General features: G+C 42.8%; 1 protein-coding gene across 2 annotated transcripts; it reads left to right on the forward strand.

The window, feature by feature from the left end:
* Nucleotides 1-988: 988 nt before the first annotated feature.
* sncb (synuclein, beta) lies at nt 989-22,943 on the forward strand. Of its 2 annotated transcripts, none has more exons than XM_064326430.1 (6): nt 989-1,373; nt 2,536-2,670; nt 16,533-16,562; nt 17,575-17,693; nt 20,020-20,097; nt 22,015-22,943. In XM_064326430.1, the coding sequence occupies exons 2-6, from the start codon at nt 2,550-2,552 to the stop codon at nt 22,048-22,050; spliced, it is 384 nt and encodes a 127-aa protein (XP_064182500.1). In that variant the 5' UTR covers nt 989-1,373; nt 2,536-2,549; the 3' UTR covers nt 22,051-22,943. The 2 variants fall into 2 exon arrangements, with proteins under 2 accessions (XP_064182500.1, XP_064182499.1); XM_064326429.1 differs by having other exon boundaries at nt 991-1,373; nt 2,484-2,670.
* The last annotated feature ends 1,474 nt before the right edge of the window (nt 22,944-24,417 follow it).

Below are 24,417 nucleotides of genomic sequence, written 5' to 3' on the forward strand. Positions count from 1 at the left end.
TATAGACCTTTGCACGAACTATCCCTTCCTTGTTATAAATATTTTCTGAAAAATTATTGGATTTACGTGTTGATATGCATCTATGCTGTTGTTTTGTTTGGATTACTGAACACGGGGCGACATAATTGCGTCACCTGACATAAGTGGGTGTTAAGTTAGGCTAACAGTGGTATATTGCTGCTAAGGCGAACAAATCTCATTAGCCTTGTTCTACTTACTGCTCCGACAGCAGCTGTCATGTCGCCACACCATGTAATTTTGGAAGGGCGCGTCATGGATTCCAGGCGCACCTTGGAAAGGACTTCGCTCTGCTTTAATCATATGTGAATAGTTTTGAACGAGTCTGCATTTGATGAATTGAATGGATCGAACTCAGTTCGGTGCTGAGTGAGGTTCGGAAGAGTGGAACAATGATGTGTGGTTCAGACCCCTCTACCCCCCACCCATCTGTTCAACCCACCATTGCTCTCCTCTAAAAGCCAGCATCATGTGCTATGGGATGGGGATTCCTATTGCAGGGGCTTCCGTCCAACCCGTGCACTGTAATTCTTATTGCACATTAATTTTTTTCTGTCTTACTCCATCTGATTACCCCGATTGCTTTCCCGCTGTTTGTAGTTTGGCGGCTGACACCGTGTGTCTCCAAACAGACGTAATGAAGCAGAGATGGTTTGATTTACGCTTGGCCATCAAAATAAATAAATTAATAAATAAAAGCATTCGCAATACTCATGTAATTGCATGATGTATGCTATTCATTTGCATATATAATTGCATAAGCCTACCCTGTAATACATACATATCAGTACAACAATCAGTGCAACCATGATGTGAAAACGGGATGAAATTTCTCACTTATTATAAGAGTTGAGACTTCGGTATGACCAACAGGGATGACTTATTGTGGAACACTGGTTGGGAGGGGGTGGAAGGGGGCGGTGTACCACGTTCATAACGGAATGATGGCATCTCGCTTTTCGTAAACCTTGCACTGAAGCCCGACACTGCAAAAAGGTGTGGGGGTTGTGTTTAGCGTGCGGCGTGTCACTGTGTTAATTACGGGATTTGTAAGCCAGCGTTGATGAAATCCGCAGACTAAGCAGGGCGTTCGTCTATAGGGGGACGCTTCTTGCAACATTAAACAGACATAACAACATAGGTCCATATACAATCTGACATCTTCGGGAAGATCAATGACAGGGTCTGACTAACTCTCTCATCCACACCACGAGAAGGTCTGCAGCTATTGGCTGAGAACGGGGAGAGGAAGTTCCACCTCGTGATCATATTCTGATTTTACCCCCTTCGACGATATTTGAATCTACCGGAGTGCGATTGAACGACAAGGGAGTAGGTCTCACTGTTTCTGAAAGGTACGTTTCTTATATGAATTCGCTTTTCTGTGTGTTTTGCCAACGCTAGAATAGAGACCAAAACTGTATCGTGATGTAGGCTAGATATATACAACATCAATAGATTTTTTTTTTTTTTTTTTTACCAAACATGCCACTTAGCTTTTTTTCTAAAAGCAATAGAAATATCGGTTTGTGATTGACATGGATGTCTCCAGTAGCGGCATCGCAAGTGAAATGAAATGGATCCTCATCAGTCGACGCGTTTTGCTTCACGGGGGTCCTGTGGCCTGATTTTGAACACTTGCAATAATTCGTTAAATATTAAATTTTAATACAGTATTCATTTATATGTATCGATAAATGTCTTGTGCATTGCACGTCTCTCAAATGGACTATTCGTATAGTATACATGTATTAATGTATCTCAGCATATTAGGTTATGTTATGAATGAATATATCATTCCATTTTGGAAACAACACTACAATAATATAATTATGTACACTTCTCATGGGGGAAAAATGAATAGCAAGAGTTTCTTGTCAAGTTGTTTGTTTAAGCCTATTAAATCTCAAAATTCTAAATTTTAATTTTATTTTTGGCTCTCCCATTGTTTGTGTGTACCAATAAAGAAAAAAATAGGATATAAATAATGAAGTCACGTACATCCCTCTGTCAGACGCGATTTGTTTCAAACACGGGGTGCTGATTAAAGTAGTATTACTGGCATGCAACGTGTTCTTGGTTCGTGACAGAAACGTTACTCCATACAGTGAAATTACAATTCATGAGCGCGTGCACAGTTAACCCTTACACCCCCCAGGTTGTTGCTGTTCCCAATGCTTGATATCTAGCATTTATATGATAATTATTGCTGGGAGGTGAGATTTTTGTTCTTTTATTCGATTATTCATTTATATTTCGTGTTTGGGTGAATATACTGGCTTACCTGCAGGACAGCACCGTAGCCTATTCCTCCCTTCGTTAAGGGAATTGGCAAACACGGTAGCTAAGTGATTCCTCGCCTACTTACCCCCCTGTGCCGTGTGCAAATATCATATGGTGGGATAAATAAGGGCGTACATTTTAATTAATTAATTTATGTTTTCTTTTATATTTCCCAAACACAGCTTATTTCCCAATCAACGCATACCCGTGTTACTGAGTCGCTCTCTTCCTCAGCACAAGGAGCCAAGATGGATGTTTTTATGAAAGGATTGTCTAAAGCCAAAGAAGGAATGGCAGCGGCCGCAGAGAAGACCAAGGAAGGGGTGGCAGTCGCGGCCGAGAAAACTAAAGAAGGGGTCATGTATATGGGTAAGGTGCAAATCAAATTATGTTTCATATTTGTGTTAGCAAGAAAACGGCGTAATCTACGAGAGGACCATGAGGGAAGCGACCAATTGCTTGTCCCGGTTGTCGTAGCGCAGTGATGGAAAAAAAATCCTCCTACCTCTCCAGTTAGAGCGACGCAATAGGCCAGGGGATAGCTAATCGTGTTATGATTGTAGATTGGCTGGAATGGGGGTGGAGTGTTCATTATTTTACCATCATGCGTTCCCACCGAATCAGGTTCTCCCGTTTAAGGCTTATATAAATATGTTTAAGAAGCATTTATTTCAACGAAAGTCTGCCTGCAGGGTTATGACACCTTTGCTTCCTTTGGACGCCTGTGTGAGGTGTGGACTCAGCTGTGCTATTCAGCGTGTTGCATTCGGTAGCAAAGTGTTTAACCACAACTCTGTGTGGCATCTCAATAGGCTGCCTCTGAGCCATTTTTACAGAATTTGATGAAGTGGGAGAATTTCGTTAAAGATATTCCACTAAATAGTCGGTTATTTAATAATACAACAGTTTAATTGCGAAGGTATTTTTTTCGACAGGTGACATTGCTTTTATTTCAATTGTAAAATTAAGCGAGTATAAACCTATACCCCATGTACGTAAATCGCACCGTAGGCTCTTCTTGAGGTGCCCGTGCCCTCTACATGTGTGATATGAGTTTGAATAGACCACGAATGAGATCCTCTGCATTTTTCAGATTGTCGGGATGGATCGATTTGGACGATACACTTTTAGACCCTACAAAGATTATTCACAGTTACAAGATGGTGCGCTCTCCTCACCCTTCAGTGACATTTCAGCCTCTTAACGTTGCATTATTGGAGCTCGATGTAGCTACGTCCCCCGATTAACGAAGCACACTGCATAACGTCTTTTTATTGGACGTTTCATTTGTTCACGTTTTATTAGTTTTCATATAATTTTTTAACGTTTGCAAACTGTTGCTGAATCTTAATTTCAGGACACGGTAACGAATGTATGCTGAACACTTAGGAAGTCGCATTTAGAATTACGTGGAATTGTGTGCTCAGCAAAGATAGTGCCTGGCTACTGAAATATAATCGTAACTACGTTAATTTTGTCAGTAGACTATTTTGATTGATTGAGTCACTTACTCTCATCTTGTATTTTAAACACCTGTTCTTTTATCTTTGTTTTCATTCTGCAGTCAGGTACACTGGGCAAAGAATGCTACATTTGATTTTGTTTCTATGATTTATTTGAAGACAATGACCACGCGAACCCCTAGTCTAGGCCGAGAGGAAAGCAGACAAGCTTAATGCAGACTTCCTCTGCCCAGGTTTCAAAGCTGACCGACTTGGCAAATCTTCAGGATACCCGTGCATTATAATCTGTGCCTAGCGGTGCAGTGGGAAAGTGAATGTCTCAGAGCTGTGTCCCGGAATCGTGGCACGCTCTGTGCGTGAGCGTGCTCAGCAGTCTGCACTGTTTTTGTCAGCATGTACACACTGTTGAGCCTCACATACTTTATGAAGCCTTGGACTTTCCTTCACATTAACATAGCTCCAGGCTAGCGTACACTGGCTAGCTACCTAGAAGCTCTGGATTCTTTTAATATTTAAACTTTTCTGTTATTCAGAAATCTCCAGGGGATATAATTCCTTTTTATTAAAATTTGGCTGTATGCCAGGTAATTATAATGCCAGTGTCTAATGTTTCAAGTACATGTCATTTTAAAGGACTTCAGTTTTTCTCTACTAACCTGTAGCTTTCTCATGGCAAATTGCTGAAGTTAAACTGGGGTGGGTTTGGTTAGTAGTTGGATGGGAAAGTTTTTGCTGTGTGTTTCCTGGGCCATCTTCCCTTTTGGCCAAATTAAGCCCAGCGCAAAGCTGTAATGGCAACACTGTGCTGTAGGAGGCAGGGTCTTAGTTTTGGGTGAGACATTAAGCGGAGAGTAGGGGGTTCCTCATTGTTCTTCTCAACCTTCCACCTATTCACCCCCCCCACACACACACACACACATACAGATTTATTTGTTCAGTAATTCCTTTTTTCACTTCATCTGATATGTGATGAGCATTCTCATGCAAAATGGCTGTTGTGAATGATCCAGCTGAAGGCCATAAAGAGAGAAATGATGATGATATGGAGATGAACAGTTACCATCAATACCAATGTAATTATTATTATTATTATTATTATTATTATTATTATATAAAATTATCTTTAAAAATGACCAAACCAATCCAACTTTATTCAATTACGATTACATCACAAACACTGTCATTGCATATTGCTGTTGTAAGGTTTGTATTGACGTGTGGGGAATACATCTATGATCGTTCTCTCTCTCTCTCTGTCTCTCTCTCTCTCTCCCTCCCTCCCTCCCATAGCTTTGGGCTTGTAAATGCCCACCCCTCCCCCTTTACCCTGCACTGTCCAATCAGATGCAGGACACATTCACCATACAAGCCAGTTGTCTCCCAGTACACCCAGGGAGATGCATGTCTCCCATTTGGAGATTAGCACTGATGGTGGTGGTTAGGGGTTGTGGAGTTGATTGTTTTATTGTTTTATTTTTATTTGAATATATGAATTTGGGATTGAGGTAATATATTACTTTCTGTTACCGACACATATTAAGAATGCTCTATTGTTATAGACGGCAAGTGACCTGGGCTTGGGGTTGCGCAGAGAGGAACCCCCTGGTGTGATTGAGTCACATGCCCCCCTCCCCCCCCCCCTTTTCAGCACAGCCATGCACGAGCCACCAGCCTGCAGCATGTCTGCATCACACCACTCGGAAAAGGCTGTATTTCATTTTATTTCATTGTTTTTTCACCCCCACTTCCTATTTTATTATCTCCTGTCATTTGCATTCTAGGGATGCAGCACTACTACAGTCCTGCCCCCCCCCCCCTCCTTCCTCCAGCCACTCCCCCTCCCCCAAGCCTGCTCACACAGCAGGTGACAGTTGTTGGGGGGCTGCAAATTACCTGTAGCCACAGAAGAACAGGCTAAGGCCCCAGTGCACATGTCACATAATATTGGTGTCATCACAAGGCGCAGGTGAAATTTAAGATTGAAGGTGGGGTTTGTTTTTAATTTTGAATTTAAGTTTATGCTCACAAAATTATTATTATTATTATTATTATTATTATTATTATTATTATTGTGAATTTGCTATCTATAAGAACTTGGCAACAAGTAATAATTTTTCGATTATTTTGAATCTTCTGAAAAACACGAAAGAATCTTCTCAGGAACCTAACAACATCTCATTTCCCTAACTAATTTTGGCTGAATGGTGAGCCAATTTAATTGACCTATTTGGCCATGTCCAGTAAAATCCCTGTCATTTATTTCAGACATGGCCTTTGGCCTTGAAACATGTTCTGAATTGAAAGGCATGTCATCCTGAACTAGAGACATGTTGAATGATGTCAATAGCTTGAAAAACATGGTCGCTGTTAAAGAAATGTTATTTAGTATTGTCAGCCATTGTTCCATTGGAAAAAAATAATATTTAAAAATCTTCTCCTGATGAACCGTGCGTCTGATCGCTCTGCCATTTTGAACAAGGACACTTCAACTGCCTAAATATATTTTGAAGGAAAGATTTCTACATTCAAAGATGGTGAAATGACAGTCAGTCATATTTCAGTGTGTGAAAATTTGCATAATGCAATGTCACAGCTTTAATTCTTGGTCTGTTTAATTCCAGAATTTGACCTTGATACACTGAATTGAAGGGCAAATTCTCCTGTACAATGGAAAAATTGAGTGGCGTCAATAGCTTGAACAATATGGCTGCCAGTCTGGTTTTAGTATTCAACATGCATTGGCTGTTCAGGGTTGTGACAATTCATGGTGTTGTTAGATGGACATTTCTGATTTGCAACAAGACAACACTTGAATGATGATGAATATTCAGAATGTTAGGCCATTGTTCCTTTTGAAAAAATAATACTGAAAAATATTTCTCCCATGCAGCATAAATCAGATCAGATGAACTCTGTGTTCAGTGAGCATGGACATAGCTGATTGCAGCATCACAAGCCGCTCAAACTCTGAAATTGCTGCTATGTATTATTATTATTATTATTATTATTATTATTATTATTATTATATGTGCTGATTGCTTTCTGTAGTCCTTGTGCACTGGAAAGCTGTGCCACAAATTCTTCAGCTCACCAGATCCGCATGTGTTCCTTCCATTCTCCCTGCTCCTTGATATCAGGAGATTCCAGACGGTAAAAGGTTCAAAATGTTCAGTTCCACAGTGTTGTACTTGGTCAAGGCCTTTTTTATAAGGTGCATCAAATCACAATGTTTCACCATTGATGCAAAGGAGACAGAATGTTCAATGCTGAACATGTTCAGCATTCAAATAATGTAGAACTGTATCTGGTGAGTACAGAACTTGTGACTGCACTTTGACGCTCTCAGTCAAGAGCTGGAAAGAGGGCAGGGCCATATAGAAGGAGTTGTCAAGATGTCATAGAGTGCAAAGCCATTGGGTGCATTCCAATCACTTATGTTTTTAACTCCTTGCTTCCTTTCCTTGCGTCCTTTCCAACCTCCTTGCTCCACCCATCAGTGGATGCACGGAAAGACGCGAGGACGGAGGAATCAAGTAAACATGTATTCAGCAAATGGAAGGTCCTTGTTCAGACAAGTGTCAGTTCTAAGCCACGTCAATTACAAGTATGGCAAATGTGGAGAGGTAGATCCACAGGTTGATCATTTATATGTTGCACATTCTAAAGAAAATACTAATTAATGCACCCTTCGGGAGTCTCCTACCTCCTCGCTCCTAGCTCCTTCAAGGAGCATTTAACGGGTTGGAATATCCTTGAAGATGGCGGCCCTCAATCGATTTCTGTCAGGCAAGGACCGAGGAGGCAAGGAGGGATAAAATAAGGATTTGGAGAAGTAGCCCATGGAGAAAAATTTGGGAGCAGTTACAGAGAAGGAGGGGTCAAGGAGGGGAGAGGACAAGAAGCATCACATCTGAGGAATATGTTTCTTTTATTTAATTTCGGTTGCAATTAGTTTATTCTCAAATTTTCAATCTTCTCATTTCCGCCTGAGTGACTTTTATCTCAACTCCCGCTCGCACACTTCACTTCTTTTAAAATCTTATATTTATTTGGGGGAGAATGAGGTTAAAGATGTTGGCAGAGGGGTGTATGGAGTGCTTGAATGATGGATGTTACAAGTATTGCTTTACCGCACAAAAAAACAAAAGAAATTAAGTTTATGACAAGCAAAGCAAAAATATCATTCATCACTGTGACTTGCACTCTTATATATTCTTTCCCTATCATTGAAATACTAGTCAAAGTAGAACAAATCTTCCAGCTGTATGTAGCTTCCTGATGTTGTGGTATTGTGGCCTGCACTGATTGCAAAGCATTATGGGAAAATCCTGATGATGATTAAGTGAGGCTGACCAGCTGTCACCAGTTACTAAACGCCTATAAAACAAGTGCCTTTTATTTTCTTTTCTTTTTTTTTGGTGTATGGAAGCACATCTTATCTTGCTTGAAAGCGCATTTAAGACCGTATTCGTTTATTAGATTTCACCCCCTCTCACAAGTGATAAAAAAACAATGGGTCAGCTTTTAAAATATACATGTTTTTGTCTGTCTTTGGGAGTATTGCATCTTACCCATTTCTTCCACAGAGGTGGGGGAAATTTAGTCATTTACAGGCATGCACTTTTTGGAACTGGCAACCCCAGTTAAAAGCTGTGTGTGCTTCTGACATGTGTCTTGTGAGAGAATCAGCCAGGGGGTTCTGTGGAAGGGGGGGCAACTGGGTACATTGTCCCAGGCCCCAAAGGAGGGGGGGGGGGGTAGTAATTTTACCCAGCAGCTCTGACCATACTGCACACCTCCAGCACTGCCAGTTACTCAGTCACCCGAATAGCACGTCCAGTGCTTTGTGTCTGCACACCGGCCCCTCTGAACATCACGGCTGTGAGACCTGGACCTAGACCAGAAGACAACTCTCACGTGGTTTTTTTTATTAATCATTTTTCTGTTACCCCAAGAAAAGCTCCACCTTAACCCCCCACGTCTCCAGCCAGACCCAGCTAACTCTCCTACATCCGGCCCTCTCCGACCCCCAGCCCAGGCAACTCGTTTTCTTTGGCCTGTGCAGTGCACTCCCTCAGCTAATAATAATAATAATAATTGGTTCAGGGGAGAATTTCTTTCATATGATTGTACACTTTGGTTGGCAAGGTTTTTTTTTGTTGTTGAAATGTCTCAGGGAATCTGCAGGATTGTGTTAAAATGTTTCCCTTATGTAAAGAGTTCAGGACTATCACGTATGTATGCACCTGTCCCCATCCTCTCATGCCAGCCATGGAAAGCAGAGAAAAGGGGGGGAATCAAAAAGAGAGAGTGCTCACAAGGTGACTTCACCACAGAACAGGAAGCTCTAGCGAATGATGTGCTTGAGCCTGTGACAGGCATTTAAACTGTACTGCGCGTATGAAGAAAGAAAGGAATGTAAAACATGTGGGCCAGTCCTCTACAGTTCATTTTCTTCCACTTAGACTTGTAGATGTGCCAGGTGAGAATTTATGTTGTGACGTGCCATTGTATCAAGTATTTTGCTTCTGTCACATCCAGTCTGGATGTATTGAATCTATACTGAGTATACTGAAATTATGCTTATATAAAGGAAATAGCAACAGTAATATTTTTGTATATTGTCAGGAGCTGGTCAATATGAAACATAATCCATTGTTTTCAGTGGGTTAATATATTGCCCAATCTGATTGATCCCTCTGTGAGTCTAAGAATGGCTTTTAGCTTGAGCATCACTCTTCTTTTTAAATAACCAGGCCTCTTGCTTGAGTTGGTTATTGTATGCTGGATATGTGCTGTCAGGGTAAAGGTTAAAGAACAGGATTAAGGTTTGATCACAAAAGGGCATGGGTTTAGAACTTGGCATATAGACATGCACTGACTGTACTTTAAGTAAATGGACTGGCTGCACTGTAATTAGCTGCTGCAAGTTTTCAGTCTATGTTGCTTCTCCTCTGTGGATGGTCACCGTGAAATCAGTGTGTGCATGTTTGTCTGTGTGTGGGGAGGGGGCACTGTGTGTGAGGGGCTGTGTCTCCGAGCTCAACTGGCTGTAACTGTTTCCCCAGAGGTGACACTTAAATGAGCGGGGCTTTTTTTCTGGAGGGGGGATACTCCAGTGGTGGGGTCTTGGACTGAAGATCAGGGGTCTGACTCAGCAAGCTTCATCCCCAAGATCATTCCTTCCATAAAAAGCGTATGGCCGCATGTGGCTGTGTGTTCTAGGCATAGGCAACAATGGCGGGCGCTGGGGGTGGCAGGGGGTGGGGGGTGGGGGAAGGAGGACGGAGCCAAACAAAGGAGGAGCAGAATAAAGCTTCTCAGATACTGTAGTTCAGGTTCCGCCAGTATCTGATACTGGAGAAACACACATAGTTTGAATGATTCTTAAGTTCCATGGTTCATTCCAAGTTTGCTACACCACCGTAGAAAAGCCACAGGCTAGACTTTGTTTTGTTATGGAGCTGTGGTGATGTGGAACTTGCTGAGTAAGCTCTTTCCAGGAGGGAAATTGATAGCTATATGACTGATTAAATTCTCCTCTTTCTGGGAACCAAATAGCTAAATAGATATAGAAGGATTTAGATGAACCTGACTGAAATCATTGTGTGTCGGAAAAAAGAACAAATTGGATTATAGGCCTACTTGTTAAAGTTATGCATTACTGTCAAAACTAAAAACCTAGAGGCCCTTCCTGGTACCTCTCCCATATCTGACCCACCTGACAACTCAGAAAAACCAAGCTGAAGACTCAATGTATAGCCGTCTTCTCCGCCAAGAGCTTAGTTCAGTTCTGACTCAGTTCTGACTGGTGCTACTGCAAGAAAGTCAGTTACTCATAATGTTAGAAATATTATTTAGAGTAATGGGCCAAACCCCCTGTGGTTTTCAGCTGCAGTATAATGTCCCACTATTCTAAATAGTATTCCTTGTCCCATTTTCTCACTGAAGGACAAAGCTTGGGCTGTTTGACAGCTGTGTCTGTAACATGGAGCTGTACCTCTGTGGTAATTAGGTTATACCTCAGCAGTGATTCATTAAAGAGGCTCTCTCTCTCTCGTTATCGCCCTCATTATTCCTGGGCACTGAAGCAGTGGGAGGATTGGAACCCGAGCAGTTCTGCTGTGGGCCTGGTGTGAGTCCAGTCCAAAATCGCAATTTTATATCAGCCTGACTGCCCTGCTGTTTCCTGTAGCCTGCAACTTACCGGCTGGCTGACTGGCTGACAAACTGCTCTGCAGTATCCTGGAGCTTGCGGCTTACTGACTGATTGGGTGGCCAGCTGACTTACTGTCTGACTTACATACTTATTGGTTGACCAGCTGACTTACTGTCTGACAGACTGACTGGCTATCTCACTGAATCTGGCAGACTGTTCTGCAATATTCTGGAGTCTAAAACTGACTGACTGAACAACTGTTGGACTGATTGGGCTGAGTTACGGTCTGAGTAGCTGACTGACCACTCACTGTCCGGCTGATTGACTGACTGCTGCTTTATCCAGGATCATGCAACTCACCAACTGACTGATTGGCTGTACGGTTGACTTGGTGACTTGACTGACTGACTGACTGACTGATTGACATTTGTTTGTTACAGTAGATGACCGCACCGGAGTTAAGTGGGCAGGGACAGGCCGTTCCTGTAAACTCTCAGGGCTGGGCTGGTGGCTTGATTTTTAGCAGACAAGTCGTGAGAAGCCAAGCCTCAGATGCTGTACAAGTGTTAATCATCAACACGTCCCATTTCTCTCCAAAAAGTCATCCAGTCCCAGCCTGGGAGCCTGCACATGAAATGAGCTCAAGGTAGGTAAAGACACAGAGATTCACAGCACGGCACGGCACAGCACAGCACAGGGAGATTAGCTAAGAAATGCATTTTCATAGGTTTCGCATGAGCAAAATGCATTTGGCACATATACATAGACAAATACACACACACACGCACACGCCTATACATGTATGCACATGCACACACAAATAAACACACAAACTCACTTGTTTGTCGGATCAATACCCCAGCTGTTATACCTTTTGGCTACCATGAGGGAAAGGGAATTTTTAGGGAGGGGCTGTTGTTAGAACTGAGTGCGGAGCTGCATGAGAGAGACCCATGGGGCTTATGGGTGTCTCCACCCGTCCATTAGACACCCCCCCCCCCCCCCCCCCCCCCCCCGCCAGGTATCCCCATCCCACACCCAACACACAGGGGATAAGAGTGACCCATAGCAGGATTAGGGAGAAGAGTTCCAGTGACACATGCAATGCCCAGACTGTTAGGGGTTTACAGGTGATAAGTCACTAAACCCCTCCACCCTCCATTGCTACGCACACCTAGCTCTTGTCCCACTCTTGCGTCTGTCCCAGAATTCTAATTTTGTCATTTAGATTAGTTTCACCAGTGGCCCCGATTCAGTCACACAGAACACCGTTTAGTGATAAGCCACTACAGAGACTTCCCACCGGCCATTTTGCACACCCATGATTCAACTCTGATCCATTACTGTGCACATACTCTTGCCAATCATAGTAATTTTTCTGTGTTGCTCTTTGAAAAAATAATTAATGTAAGAGCACTGTGTACAGCGTGTGGCCAAATGTTCGCCTGATGTGTTTGTAAAAATAAGTTTCAGAGCATTGGACATAACGGCATCGTAACATCCTTTGCTAAATAAGTTATAAGGTGTTAGATGAGCTTTGTGGATTTATATGGCTGTTATGCCCTTCTCTAATGTAGCATATTGGATGTGCTTGTGTGCTTTATGAAACTACACTTAATGTAGAAAAGCTCTATGGCTTGCTCACTGAGTCAGTGAAGCATATATCCGCGATGCTATTTCCAAGGTAACAGGAAGAGGCAGTCGTGCACACTGGAGAGCGTATTGGAAGTGTGTGTGCCTGCTTGTTTTATTCCCGAAGACCATTCTCCCAGAGAAATGAAACGTTATTGTTCCCTCTCTTTTACCACCAAAGGAGAAGTACAATAAAGCTTGGAGCTGTCAGCCACAGGAAATGCGATAATTGCATAAATAAAACATGAGATGTATAAATAGGAGAAGCTTTTCATATACACTGTCTGAGCCTTCCCACTGCCCTGCCCCCCCCCCCCAACCCCCGTCAGCCACTTTTCCAAAATCCAGCGCCAGGCAAAACAACACGCCAACCCGCAAGTGATAAAACCTGCGACTGCACCTTAGCATTAGAAATAAAATACTGCTTATTTTAAATCATTGCTGCTTAGAAACAGTATGGTGCATCATGGTGTATGTTAATTCAAAAGTGGTGACTGATGACACAGATTCACATCACTTTGTCGGGGCTTAACCAAGGGAAAGATGGTAGGGCATACAGACTTATAGGGATGACTGAGTACAACAGGGACACCAGGCAGTGCACACAGAGGCCACAACACACAATGCTGTGGACATGGACTGATTGGACTGATTTGGCTTCTGTGTCCACGGTGCATTGATTGACAGGACAGGCACTTTGTCTTCATTGTCTGGTTTCTGAAGTTTGAAGTTTGTCCTATGCGGAACTGTAATTCTGTGTGTGTGCATTTGTGACCGCAATTGGGTCATCAGAAACCTCACCCAACTTTATTTTTTTCATTCTCATTGCTTACTCGTTGTATCATTGTATAGAGAGACTCTAGCACTGAACGGCTGTCTATCTGTAAGTGTTTGTGTGTACGAGTGTGTGTGGATATAAGAATGTGTATGTCCTAATAATTTCATAAGCCATCCTGCCAATTTAAACTTTAATATTGCAATGTTATAATATTTCAGGTGGGTATTTTCACTGCATATGAAGACTGGTATATGCTTTTTGGTTGTCCCTTGTGCTCGCATTGACTGACTATGGTGAATCCAGTTCATTCATTTAATCATTAGATGGTAAAAATGCATTAATAAGGGGATATACAGTGCCTGAAGAGTGCCTATCCCCTGCTTGTTTTCCAACAGGATTACAATTGATCTCTTATTACAGACAGATGATGGCCTTGAAAGCGTCTTGAACGGAGAGCTTAATCTGGGCCATGGTCCAAATGTACTTTGACTGTAAAAAATGGCTTAGCTCTAACTGAACCCCTATTAATCAGAGCCTCATCTCTGCAACTCCCTGAGTCAAACACCGTCTGGAGGAGGTGTCTCTGACCACATCCACTGTAAATCAAAATGGCAGTCCTTGGACAGGAAGTGGAACAACTTCAATCAATCAGCTGCTCGATCGGTCAGTTAATCAGTCAGACTGTGTTGCAGAGACCCTCAGAGATTTACAGAGAATTGCACAGAGACAGCATCAGTTGTTGCCAGTATGAACGGAGAGGAAGAGCGGTGAGCTTTGGTTGAAGAAGAGGAAGAGCGAAAGAGAGGAGCGTGAGGACAGAGTGTTAGCGGCAGAAGCAACGAGATCTAAAATGGTTGATTGGAGACAGAGAAACCATCAAAAAACCTTTTAATATAAAAGTGGAAAAAAGAAATTGCCCTCTGTGGCATAATAGCTACAGCATAGCTATTTCGCCTTTTTTCCCTGTGCTGCAATATAAGGCTTCCAGGCAGTTAACCATGAAATGGTTAGGTATGTGCACAAAGGTTAGGCATGTGAACACCAATGTGCACCCCCAAATAATAAGGATCCTCTTTACTTCTGATGCCAGAATGATATTCTGTGCCAGACCCACGAAATGGATGGATCAACCACATGTCAGTAATATCAGAGATGTTATTGACCATTTGTGGGGTATAGGAAGCCTCACTGTCCTATATTCCCACCGCCTCTTCGGGCTTCTAAGCTTGAAAACTCTCCTTATACCTGACAGTTTTCCTGAATCTTAGTTTGAAAACGTGTCTTTATTCCCAAATTTGGAATGCATAATCACATGTCCAGGGGTGCAACTCCCTTCACTAATCCAGCAGGCCTCACATGAGCCTTTATGTCGTAAATATGCACAGCCAGCCGCCATCGCTTCTCTTCACTGCAGTCTGTCAGTGGTACAGCTACAGTAGTACAGGCAAACTGCAGGCGCAGGAAATTAACCAGTGACATCGCTATTGTGCTGTAAGTTGGGAAAGGTCTTGCTGATTTAAACTCTCCCTCCCTGAACAAAGCGATTGGCAATCACATGCTTTCCCTAGGGTCTCCTGGCAACAGTCGGCGCGGGTGTGGTTAAGGACTCGGAATGCGCCAGAGAGCCTAAGCTTCAGCCAGAAACGCCGCCCAGGCGCTTGCTGTTTTGGGCTCATTTTTGATTGTCATGAGAGATTGACAGGCGAGTCCATCTAAACATTCACTTCAGATTCTGTTTTTTTTTAACGCAAAACTACATTTCCTTCATTGTAGGAAAACAGAAATATAGAAACGTACGCGTTTCAGTCTGTCCAGAAGGCTGAGGCCGGAGAGTCAGCTGTCCTCCTGACAGGCGGAGAGCCAGCAGGTCATCCTGCTATCAGAGCAGTGGGGGAGAGGGCTAAACAGCATCTATCCACACAATGATTAGCTGAATCCGGTCATTAAGTCCCTGCTGAAACCAAGGCCTATAAACCTGGGATGGGTCATTGCAATGTTCTGCATTCTCATTCTGTATATCTAAGGCACGTATGCCATTCATTCACAGAAGCATCCTTATACATAGAAGAGCTCATTAAAGCTGAAATTTCATTTTAGTGTATTGTACATCCATTTCGAGATAGAACCCTGTCAAGGAGGTTAAAATGTTTCAAATGCATTCATACTTTTGAGTCTTTACTTACCTTGATAAGTATTCATAATTGTAAGGAGTTAATATGTACTGTATGCAGTGGGATTGGATTTCTTAATCCTTTTTTGCACCCTTTGAGCAAAGTAAATATTTGGGTCGTCAGATTTGAGCTGCGGAATTCAACCTGGTCAAAGGCACCTGCTAAGAAGACAGGTAACACATTTGGATACAGTATAATAAACGGAGGAGAATGCAAATGGGATGAGACACAATGTAGCAGTGGAAAGGATGAGAATGCCAGAGCCCCCCGGGGAAGAGTTTCCTTTTTTATGAGAAACACTGTGAATATGAGAGCCACTGCAGAGGTGTGAACCGTGGGGAGTTTGGGCAGGGGAGACGGTTTATGCCATCACAGCGTCTGTTCGGATGGGGGGGAGGGGATTGCCTCTTGGGGAGGCTTGTGCTTTTTAATACCCATAAATCTGCTGGGAGTCCCCACAAGGTCACCCCCAGGGGAGCAGGGGGTCCATGACTCACACTCTAAGGACAGAGCTTCCAGCTGTGTTTCCACACACTGTTTCTGTCTGCTCTGTCGGTATTCACTCTACAGGATTTATGGGTGAAGAAGGCATGGTTTTATTTTCTGAAATGCATATCGCATTCATATAAATGCATTATTATCATTATGATTAGTACTATTATTATTATTCAGTCAGTTGTGTTGCTCACAGGTATGCTGTGTCTTCCCGTTGAGAATTTCCTACCTCGGAAATAATAACGGTTTTATATTATGACGCACCAATGTTCTATTTTCTTTCGTCTTTTTTTCGTTGTGCAAATGCAAGCATGGAGTGAGAGAGACTCTCACCCCTGATCTTGCTGTCATATGTCAGTGTGTCGTCTGTCACCCCGGCTCTGATGAGGAGCCATTTTGGCTCCAAACACCATGAGAAAATCCTCCCCAATTATTTCTTTTTGTAATGTTGTTGTCCTTTTGTTGTTAGATCATGAAACATTTTTTCATTGTGAATAAGTATTATCTCTCTCTCTCTCGTTCTCTTTCTGCAGGTAACGTCACCAAAGACAGTGTTGCGACTGGTAAGTTTCAGTTTCACAAAGGCAGTTTACACATGGTCTGGTACACACAGACACTAGTTCACTGCAGTGTTAATGCAGAGAGGAACCCTGGAATTTAATTGGAATCTTGACTATTTGAAGCTATTTCGGAGCTGAATTTGATGCATTTGATTTGTAAATGATTACATTTAAATATCTCAATTGAGATTTAACTTGAATTTAGATATTTTGAATTGGGATATAATTAATGGCCAGAGCAAGTCTTACTCCCAACCTAAATGCTGAAGAACCATCACTGCCTTAGAAAGTGCTGTTTCCCCTTTCTTGTGAGGCTGCCATAGCTATTATTAGCAGGGTGGATGATAGAACTGCCTGACGGATTGTGTTTGTAGTTTCTATTTATACACTACGATCCTGTTCCTCGGTAACAGACTCCTCTGTGAGGAGTCACACAGCCAGCTGATTAGATTGTATTTGTCTTTGCTTTCATGTTGAGGAAACATGACTTATATTTAAATTAGATTCACCAGTAGCCAGTGCACATCCTGGTCTGGTAAACGCAACATTCCATTTAATGGATTCCCCCCCCTGCTTAATTAATGCAATTAAGACTGAAATGCATCTCATAACCAGTTATATATCAGGATTTAAGTTGCACTATACCGTGAAGAAATTGTGCAGCTACAGTACAAAAAGACAGTGTTCATCTCAGATAGTGCTTTCTCTCTCTTCCATGAACTACATTGCAAGCAAATTGTAGCATAGCCTGCACAGTTATTTTTTAGAACACCAGCAGAAAATATATCAGCAGAGGTCACTGTACCCACGTATTAGTGATTTTTTTTTTTCTTTTTCTTTTTTTGTGAATTCTGTAAAAAATACTTTTAGCATTTGAGAGCTGTGTTAGCTAAGACTGAAGGTCTGTCAGTGTGCACAGATACTTACCTGCTCTACGGGCAGAGTGGTATTTAAAACTGGTGAGTTTGCACAAAATCTGTGCTCTGTGACACCTTGTGCATTCCCACCCCCTCAGTGGCTGAAAAGACAAAGGAGCAAGCCTCACAGCTAGGGGGCGCTGTCTTCTCTGGGGCTGGCAACATCGCTGCTGCCACAGGCCTGGTGAAGAAGGAGGACTTCCCTGCTGATATGAAGGTAATGCTGACGTAAGAATGTACCATTTCACACTTCCCATGGAACTACTAATACTGCTACCACCATGGCAAAAGCTAATACCCCTGCTACTACTATTATTATCACTCATATTATCACTAGTATTACTACTACTACTACTATTAATAATAATAATAATAATAATAATAATAATAATAAAATAAATAAATAATCATTAGAGGATAAAGGGCTGGGTCATAGGTTCACTCAGAAGGCATGTGGCCCCGGGCCAGCTCTTGTCTCCTGTGTTTCCTGGTGTATCAGAGGGAAAGAGACAGGAGACCTGGCCCAGTCCATCCCTGGGGAGGTATCGCTTATTGCCACATCACCTCTGCTTCTCCAGGCTGCCTCTCCTCCCCTCTCCTCCCCTCCCCTCCCCCATGACCTTCCCCCACCTCAGTCAGCGCCATCGATCCAACACCCACACTGCTCTTTCATGCAGGCCTTTTAGCGTGGACCCAGGGAGCACACCCGTTCAAAGCCGCCAAAGTCACCCCGTGCAGTTAGGTGTGCAGTAAACTGAACGATTGCCATGTTCAACCCAGCACTTCCTCTTAGATACATTTGATTTCCTCAGAAGATCTTTGATTTCCTCATTTGTGGGGAAATGGTGTAAAATAAGATAACACATCCTTAACCAGGCCGGTCGAAAATACTTTATGTGAGATCTTTTCCTCAGGCCATTGGTTGCAAAAATAATGGGTAACTGGGGCCTGCTCAGAATTGCCCAACTGTGAGCGTGCAGGGATGTTAGCTTGCTTAAATAGCACGCCTGTTTGGAATCCCCAGCCTTCATTTACCCAAGCGTTTCCCTTTCGTTCCCTTTCGTTACCCGTGTGTTGTTGGCCTAAAACCCCAAAGAAAATGTCAATAATTACCAAAACATCAATGTTACACAATGCACCTTTTATTATACCATGAAGTCAAAACATTGTGAAATGTTTTAAATTGTGTCTCCGCAGTACAGCAAATAGGATTGATTTTTTTGTTGGATTTTAATTAGAAATTGTGCCGCGAGGTTTAATTGCCGTTCTTAATTTGTTTATTGTTTTTTATTGGCCTTCTCGAAAGGTTGTAATAAAGAATATAACTTTTTCAGAACATTACATTTGCATAATTCAGATGCAAGTAAGTCCCTGAAAATGGAAAATAATGCAGACTGTTCCAGAATATATTTGCCTCGTTCTCACTACATTGCCTAAAAGTATCTAAATGTCATCCATGGGAAAATTGATATTACAGCCACACTGGTTTGCATCATTCTGCACTTCCCCTCTGGCTATTTTCTACTTTGTATTTTGGGGGGGTTGTTGGTTCTTCCCACAACTTGGGGGAGGGGGGAGGGGTCACATGGCACAGGTTCGCTGGGGGCAACTATAAAGTAAAACGCTTGAAAGTGTCAGATATTTGTGGCTCTCCGGCTCCTCTCTCACCGAAGCCCACCTCCGTCTCCACCCTGCCCGGAAGCTCCTTGTACTGTTTCTGGAAGGGGGCGGGGTTCACGAGCTTGAGATCGCATTAAACGCATCCTTCCTGCTTTCCCATGGGGCTGCGTTCCAGGTGTCGAGCGTAAGTAGGGCTGGGCCTCTCCCACGGAGCGGAGATTTATGGGGCCGGTCCAAGGTGACCTCATTGACTTGATTAGCGGAGTTTAAAAATAAACACGCTAACGCTGGCCGCGGTCCACGGCTTAGCTCCAGAGGAACCTGAGGAGCGCGGGCGAGCAGGTGGCAGGTGTTCAGGTGTCAGCACCGCGCTCTGTTTCTCTGGGAGGAGACCGCTTCAGGCCTCCGGCGAGGCAGCGGGACAGTTTGGTCTGCGCCTTCACGAATAATGACGGAGCCGCATTAAGTTAGGTAATGTCATCCAGCTGGAAGGCTTCCGTGCTCTGTTGCATCGTCGAGTCGTGTCACTATGGCAAGCTGTCAATGCCTCCTTGGCGAAGAACGATGATCTTCATTACACACAGAACACACGTGTTCAATTATGCATGCTCCCACTACTACGCAGTCAGTTACATGAAGGTACACAGATATAAACTGATAGAATATCATTCCATGTGGGTCTATTGCACATTCCAAAGCATTGAAGCCAATGAAGGATGGTTCTGAGTGAGAACTGAAGCTTGGAGAAGGACATACGGATGCTTCAGAGGACCGTTGTGCTGATCGACGTTTGATGAGTGACTCCACTTTGTGCTTAAAGCAGCCTGTAGTACTAACTGTGGGAGGGTACTCAAGGGTCGAGTTAGACTGGGGAGAGAGCTGTCACTCAGGCTGGTGCGTGTGTGTGCGTGTGTGTTCCACAGCCAGAGGAGCTGGGACAGGAGGCCGTGGAGGAGCCCCTGCTGGAGCCAGAGGGGGAGACATATGAGGAAGCCCCCCAGGTAAGAATTCACACTGTCATGCACACATTCTCTCACGCACTTTTCACGCACTCACACGCACTTGACATGCACACATCCACACAACTAGTCACACACACACTCGCCTGCGCACACGCTCTCACACACTCACAAACTCTCTCTCTCTCTGTCTCTCTCTCAGACACATACACCCACTCTGACAGACACACACACACACACACACCCACTCGTGCGGTAATAACACGTGGGCACACATGCGGTGCCCTCACATGCTGCTGACACACACAAACAGACGTGCGGTGCGCGCACACTGTCACACAGACTGTGCTCACAGCTCTATGCTGAGTGTGAATAAATAAGCCAGGTCAGGTGTTCTTGCTTGCTAAAGAGAGAAGAGGCCATCATTGTGCTGCTTTTCAGTTATTCCTCCTGTCTCCACAGGCACTCAGTAAGAAAACAACACTGCAAATTGGGTTATATACAGGTCCAGCCAACTGCAGGGCATATAACTGCATTTTCAAACTTGATAATATATTAGCAAAACTGTCCTTCATGTCTTGGTATAACCACATCCTGGCAATGTAATTTTAAAGGGTAAATACAGTTATGCCCACTTCACTCTGGCTAAAGGAAAAATCCACTCTCTGATCTGGCTTTGGCTGTCCTGCTGTCGACCCCCGTCAGTGTGCTATGGAAACACCCCAGGATCACCCTTGGTGTTACCAGCCAGAGGCTTATGAGGGTCAGGGGATTCAGGGATACTGAGGCACACTGCACAGGCTTGTAGATTCGCAGGATTTTTAAATATTTTAGCGAATCAAAGCTTTCCCTCGAGAGCAGAGAAAAACAGCCATGCATCCCCCGCCCTTGATCCAAGACCACCCCTCCCCCCACCCCTACAAGATCTATTCCCCCTTTTTTATTATTTCTGTCCACAGCACTGGACATATTGTAAGAAGCAAATTCAAAGGAATGGCTCCTAGCTGACATGAAGTGTGCTACCTAAACATTAAAAGTGAGAGGCAGAGAGAAAGAGAGAGAGAGATAGCTTGTGCTCCATTGGAATGAATCCCCGTGGTTTTATTGAATGGGTTGATAGTGGCTTAGCCGTACTAGAAAGGGGATTTTACTCTAACTGGGATTTTTTTCTAAATGGAGGCTGAACACAGAAGCATGCAGCGATGCTTAATTAAACTGCACATGGTGACCCAGATAGAGAAAATGAGCATTATAAAGATGTGAATTTACACCAAAAAAAAAATAAAAAATCAGCCTAGGAATGACAGAGAGGTCGAGGCAAAAAATAAAAAATAAGAAATGGAGGTGCACCGATCCTCCTCTCTGTCTTTCTTTCCCTCGCCCCCCTCGCCTCTCCATCCCCCAGCCTATGAAGCTCTGCCTTGCCCTCCCCCCATCTCTCCACGCACCAGCGGGCTGTCACTAACTGTGTGGGTGTGGCAGTGATGCAAGGCCTCACAGTGCATTGTGGGTAGATGAAGAGACCGCCCCACATTTGGCTGTGAATAGGGAATCTCACTGTGGACGATCCATACAAACGTGCAGAGATTCTTTTTTTTTTTTTTTTCCGTATAAAGCAAAAATATCCCAAATGGGGCTTGTCATTTCACCTGCCATCCTTCTTTTAACCTTTTTTGATGCCCCAATGTGTGGATGAACAATGAATAAGAGGGTTAGAAAGACAGCCGCTGAGATTGCTGTTAGCGTCTCGGGGTCGGTTTCTAAAAGGAACCACTGCCCTCTGGTGGCAAGCAACATATATTACATTCAGTAAAGCAAAGCCTTGTGCACCACTCACGCTGCACTGAACAAAAATGGTTTGCAGTGAAGATAAAATAGATATTCAATAAATTTAACTTTATTTTTAAGTAAGTTGGCCTCTGCATCGTAACTGTTTTTTCTTCTCCTTTGTTTCTTCAGCAGGAGGAATACCAGGACTACGAACCAGAGGCGTAAAACCAGCTATCGCAAATTTTCAGTCAACCAGCAGCACAAAAAAATGAATAAAAATAAATCAAAGTTAACAAGAAAGGACAGACGCCAAAACCCACACACACGAACCGTTCTAGCAAAAAATAATAATAAATAATAAAAGTTTCCCACGGATATGTTCTTCCTGAAAAGTTTAAGAAACTAAAAAAATTAATCTTTTAATAATGATATATTGTAAAATGTCATGTTTCTCCTGTAATGTGTTTGTTGTAGCTGTTTATTGAATGCCTGCTCAGCCAGATCTCACGTCTTTGTTTCCCTCCCAAAGATGTGAGACCTTGTGCTGTTTGTGTTCGTGTACTTGTGTTTGTGGGCGTGGTGTGTAGGTGTTTCACATCGTCAAATGAGAATGAGAGAAGTTGCAATGCCCTCTGGGAAACGTGTACAAGAACAATAATCCTATATAGCTGTGTACAATGCCTGTGTGTTGGATCTCTTTTTCTTTCTGTTATTAATGATTCGGGTGTTTAATGGATGTTTCACATGTTGGGTTTTTATACATGGTATCTTTACAGTTGCTTGTGAAATCATTCCTGTGAATAAAAAATCAGTTCGATATGGATATGGGCAAAACATGTATATGTATATATGTGTCTGGGTGTGCGCGCATGTGTGTGCTTGTGTATGTGTGTGTGTGTGTGTGTGTGCATGTGTGTATGCGTGCGTGTGTGTGTGCACATTGATGATTTAAAAAAAAAGAATTAAGTAAAAGTCAGTGTAAATGTGTCTCAAAGTTATTCTGGGTGTCAGTTACAAATACGTGCTTCGAAGAATGCAGGAATCCACATTGTCTTTGTGTCGAGCAAAAATAACAATTTTCTCTGTAAATAATAAAAAATGAGAAAAGTTGGGTTTTACGGTTGTTCTGTACATTTCGTTTTTTGTTTTCTCCTTCCACCGTTGGATCTTCTAGGGTGCGGCTAGCATAATTATTCCCTCCATGTGGTTGTATACCAGAGGGTATACAGAAGAAAATCAGATCTCAGTATAGGAGCTATTCTCTCCCAAACATCCTGAACTACAAGTAGGCTGAATTCAGGGATCCATCTCCAAGCAGACAGTGGTCGGGGAACTTGATTTGCAGCCAAGGTAAACATAAGTTCTATTGGCTACAGGTGGTGGCCCAGCATCCTATCAAATGATGTTACGTTTAATATTTGTCACTGGAGAACTCCAATCATGCTGCTAGATTTGGGAAATGCAGGACTTTTGGAGGTGGTTTACTCTTATGCTGCAATTGCGGTTGCTACTGTACTTGTTTTTCTACTATGATTTCACCATGTTGAATGTTTGCGTAAATATGTGCAATGGACTATTTTTAAATTAATCTAATATGATACAGGAACTTCATTGCACTATCTGCCAAAATGGAAACATTTCTCTGACAACACCTGTTTACTTTTGTTGAATGAGAATTTATCTAGATAATTTCATAAGACTCATTTAAATTTCATTTCATTTTGAAGTCTGCTTGCTTCACTGAATCCAGGGGCACACGACAAAAGCAGACAAACTTTGGTGCATAATTATCAAATCAGCACAATGACTTATTTTATGTATTTTTCTGTATTTTCATTTCAGCTACAGGTGCACATACATCCTAAAAAAAAAACATTTTACTGTGGTCTGACACTTGCGTGAACCAGACATGGTGAGATCAGCTTTTACAATATTATGGCAGAATAATTGGTTTGAGCCAAAAGACATCATTCACACTCTGGCCCTGCAGGAATGGATCTGCAGACTTCTGCTCTGAACTCGCCCTCTAAAGTTCAACAATAAAAGCTTCATATGATATGACCATTTGAGTGCACTGCAACGCCCAGACAGTAACCAGGGCAACGGCAGCTGAGTCCCCAGGGGGCACATTGCTTGCGTCACCATTACATCATCATAGGGTCAGTTGACCCATTACATCACCACAGGGTACATTGTCCTGCAGGAGACACCAGTCTTCTGAGGAGATGTTGAAGTGGGATGCTGATTCATTATTTGAAAGACTAGGTGGTGGTAGCTCCATAGTTATTACTAAACTGTCTATTTACACCTGGTCACTTAATCTTCTTCATTATTCCCGATTGGTCAGCCATGGATTTTGATAAAAGATACTACATTTAGCCCTGTGTTCTTAGAAAGTTGTATTGGGATAATCCCTGGTATGATGATTCCTATTGGATTATGCAGTGTATGAAAAAGCCTTCCCATGTTCCCAAATTAATTTGTCCTTTTGATTTTTTCTTTTTTATAAACCCATTAACATGACATAATTATCTAGTCATGTATTGTCTCTTCTGTAAAAAAAAATAATAATAATTATGTCAAATCAGGGAG

The sequence above is a fragment of the Anguilla rostrata genome, chromosome 3, assembly GCF_018555375.3.
Source record: "Anguilla rostrata isolate EN2019 chromosome 3, ASM1855537v3, whole genome shotgun sequence".
Taxonomy (NCBI): Eukaryota; Metazoa; Chordata; class Actinopteri; order Anguilliformes; family Anguillidae; genus Anguilla; species Anguilla rostrata.

Coding starts and splice junctions, on each gene's coding strand:
- sncb (XM_064326430.1), top strand. CDS start 2,550: ATGGATGTTTTTATGAAAGGATTGTCTAAAGCCAAAGAAGGAATGGCA. Junction 2,671..16,532: donor AGAAGGGGTCATGTATATGG/GTAAGGTGCAAA, acceptor CTCTTTCTGCAG/GTAACGTCACCAAAGACAGT. Junction 16,563..17,574: donor CAAAGACAGTGTTGCGACTG/GTAAGTTTCAGT, acceptor CCACCCCCTCAG/TGGCTGAAAAGACAAAGGAG.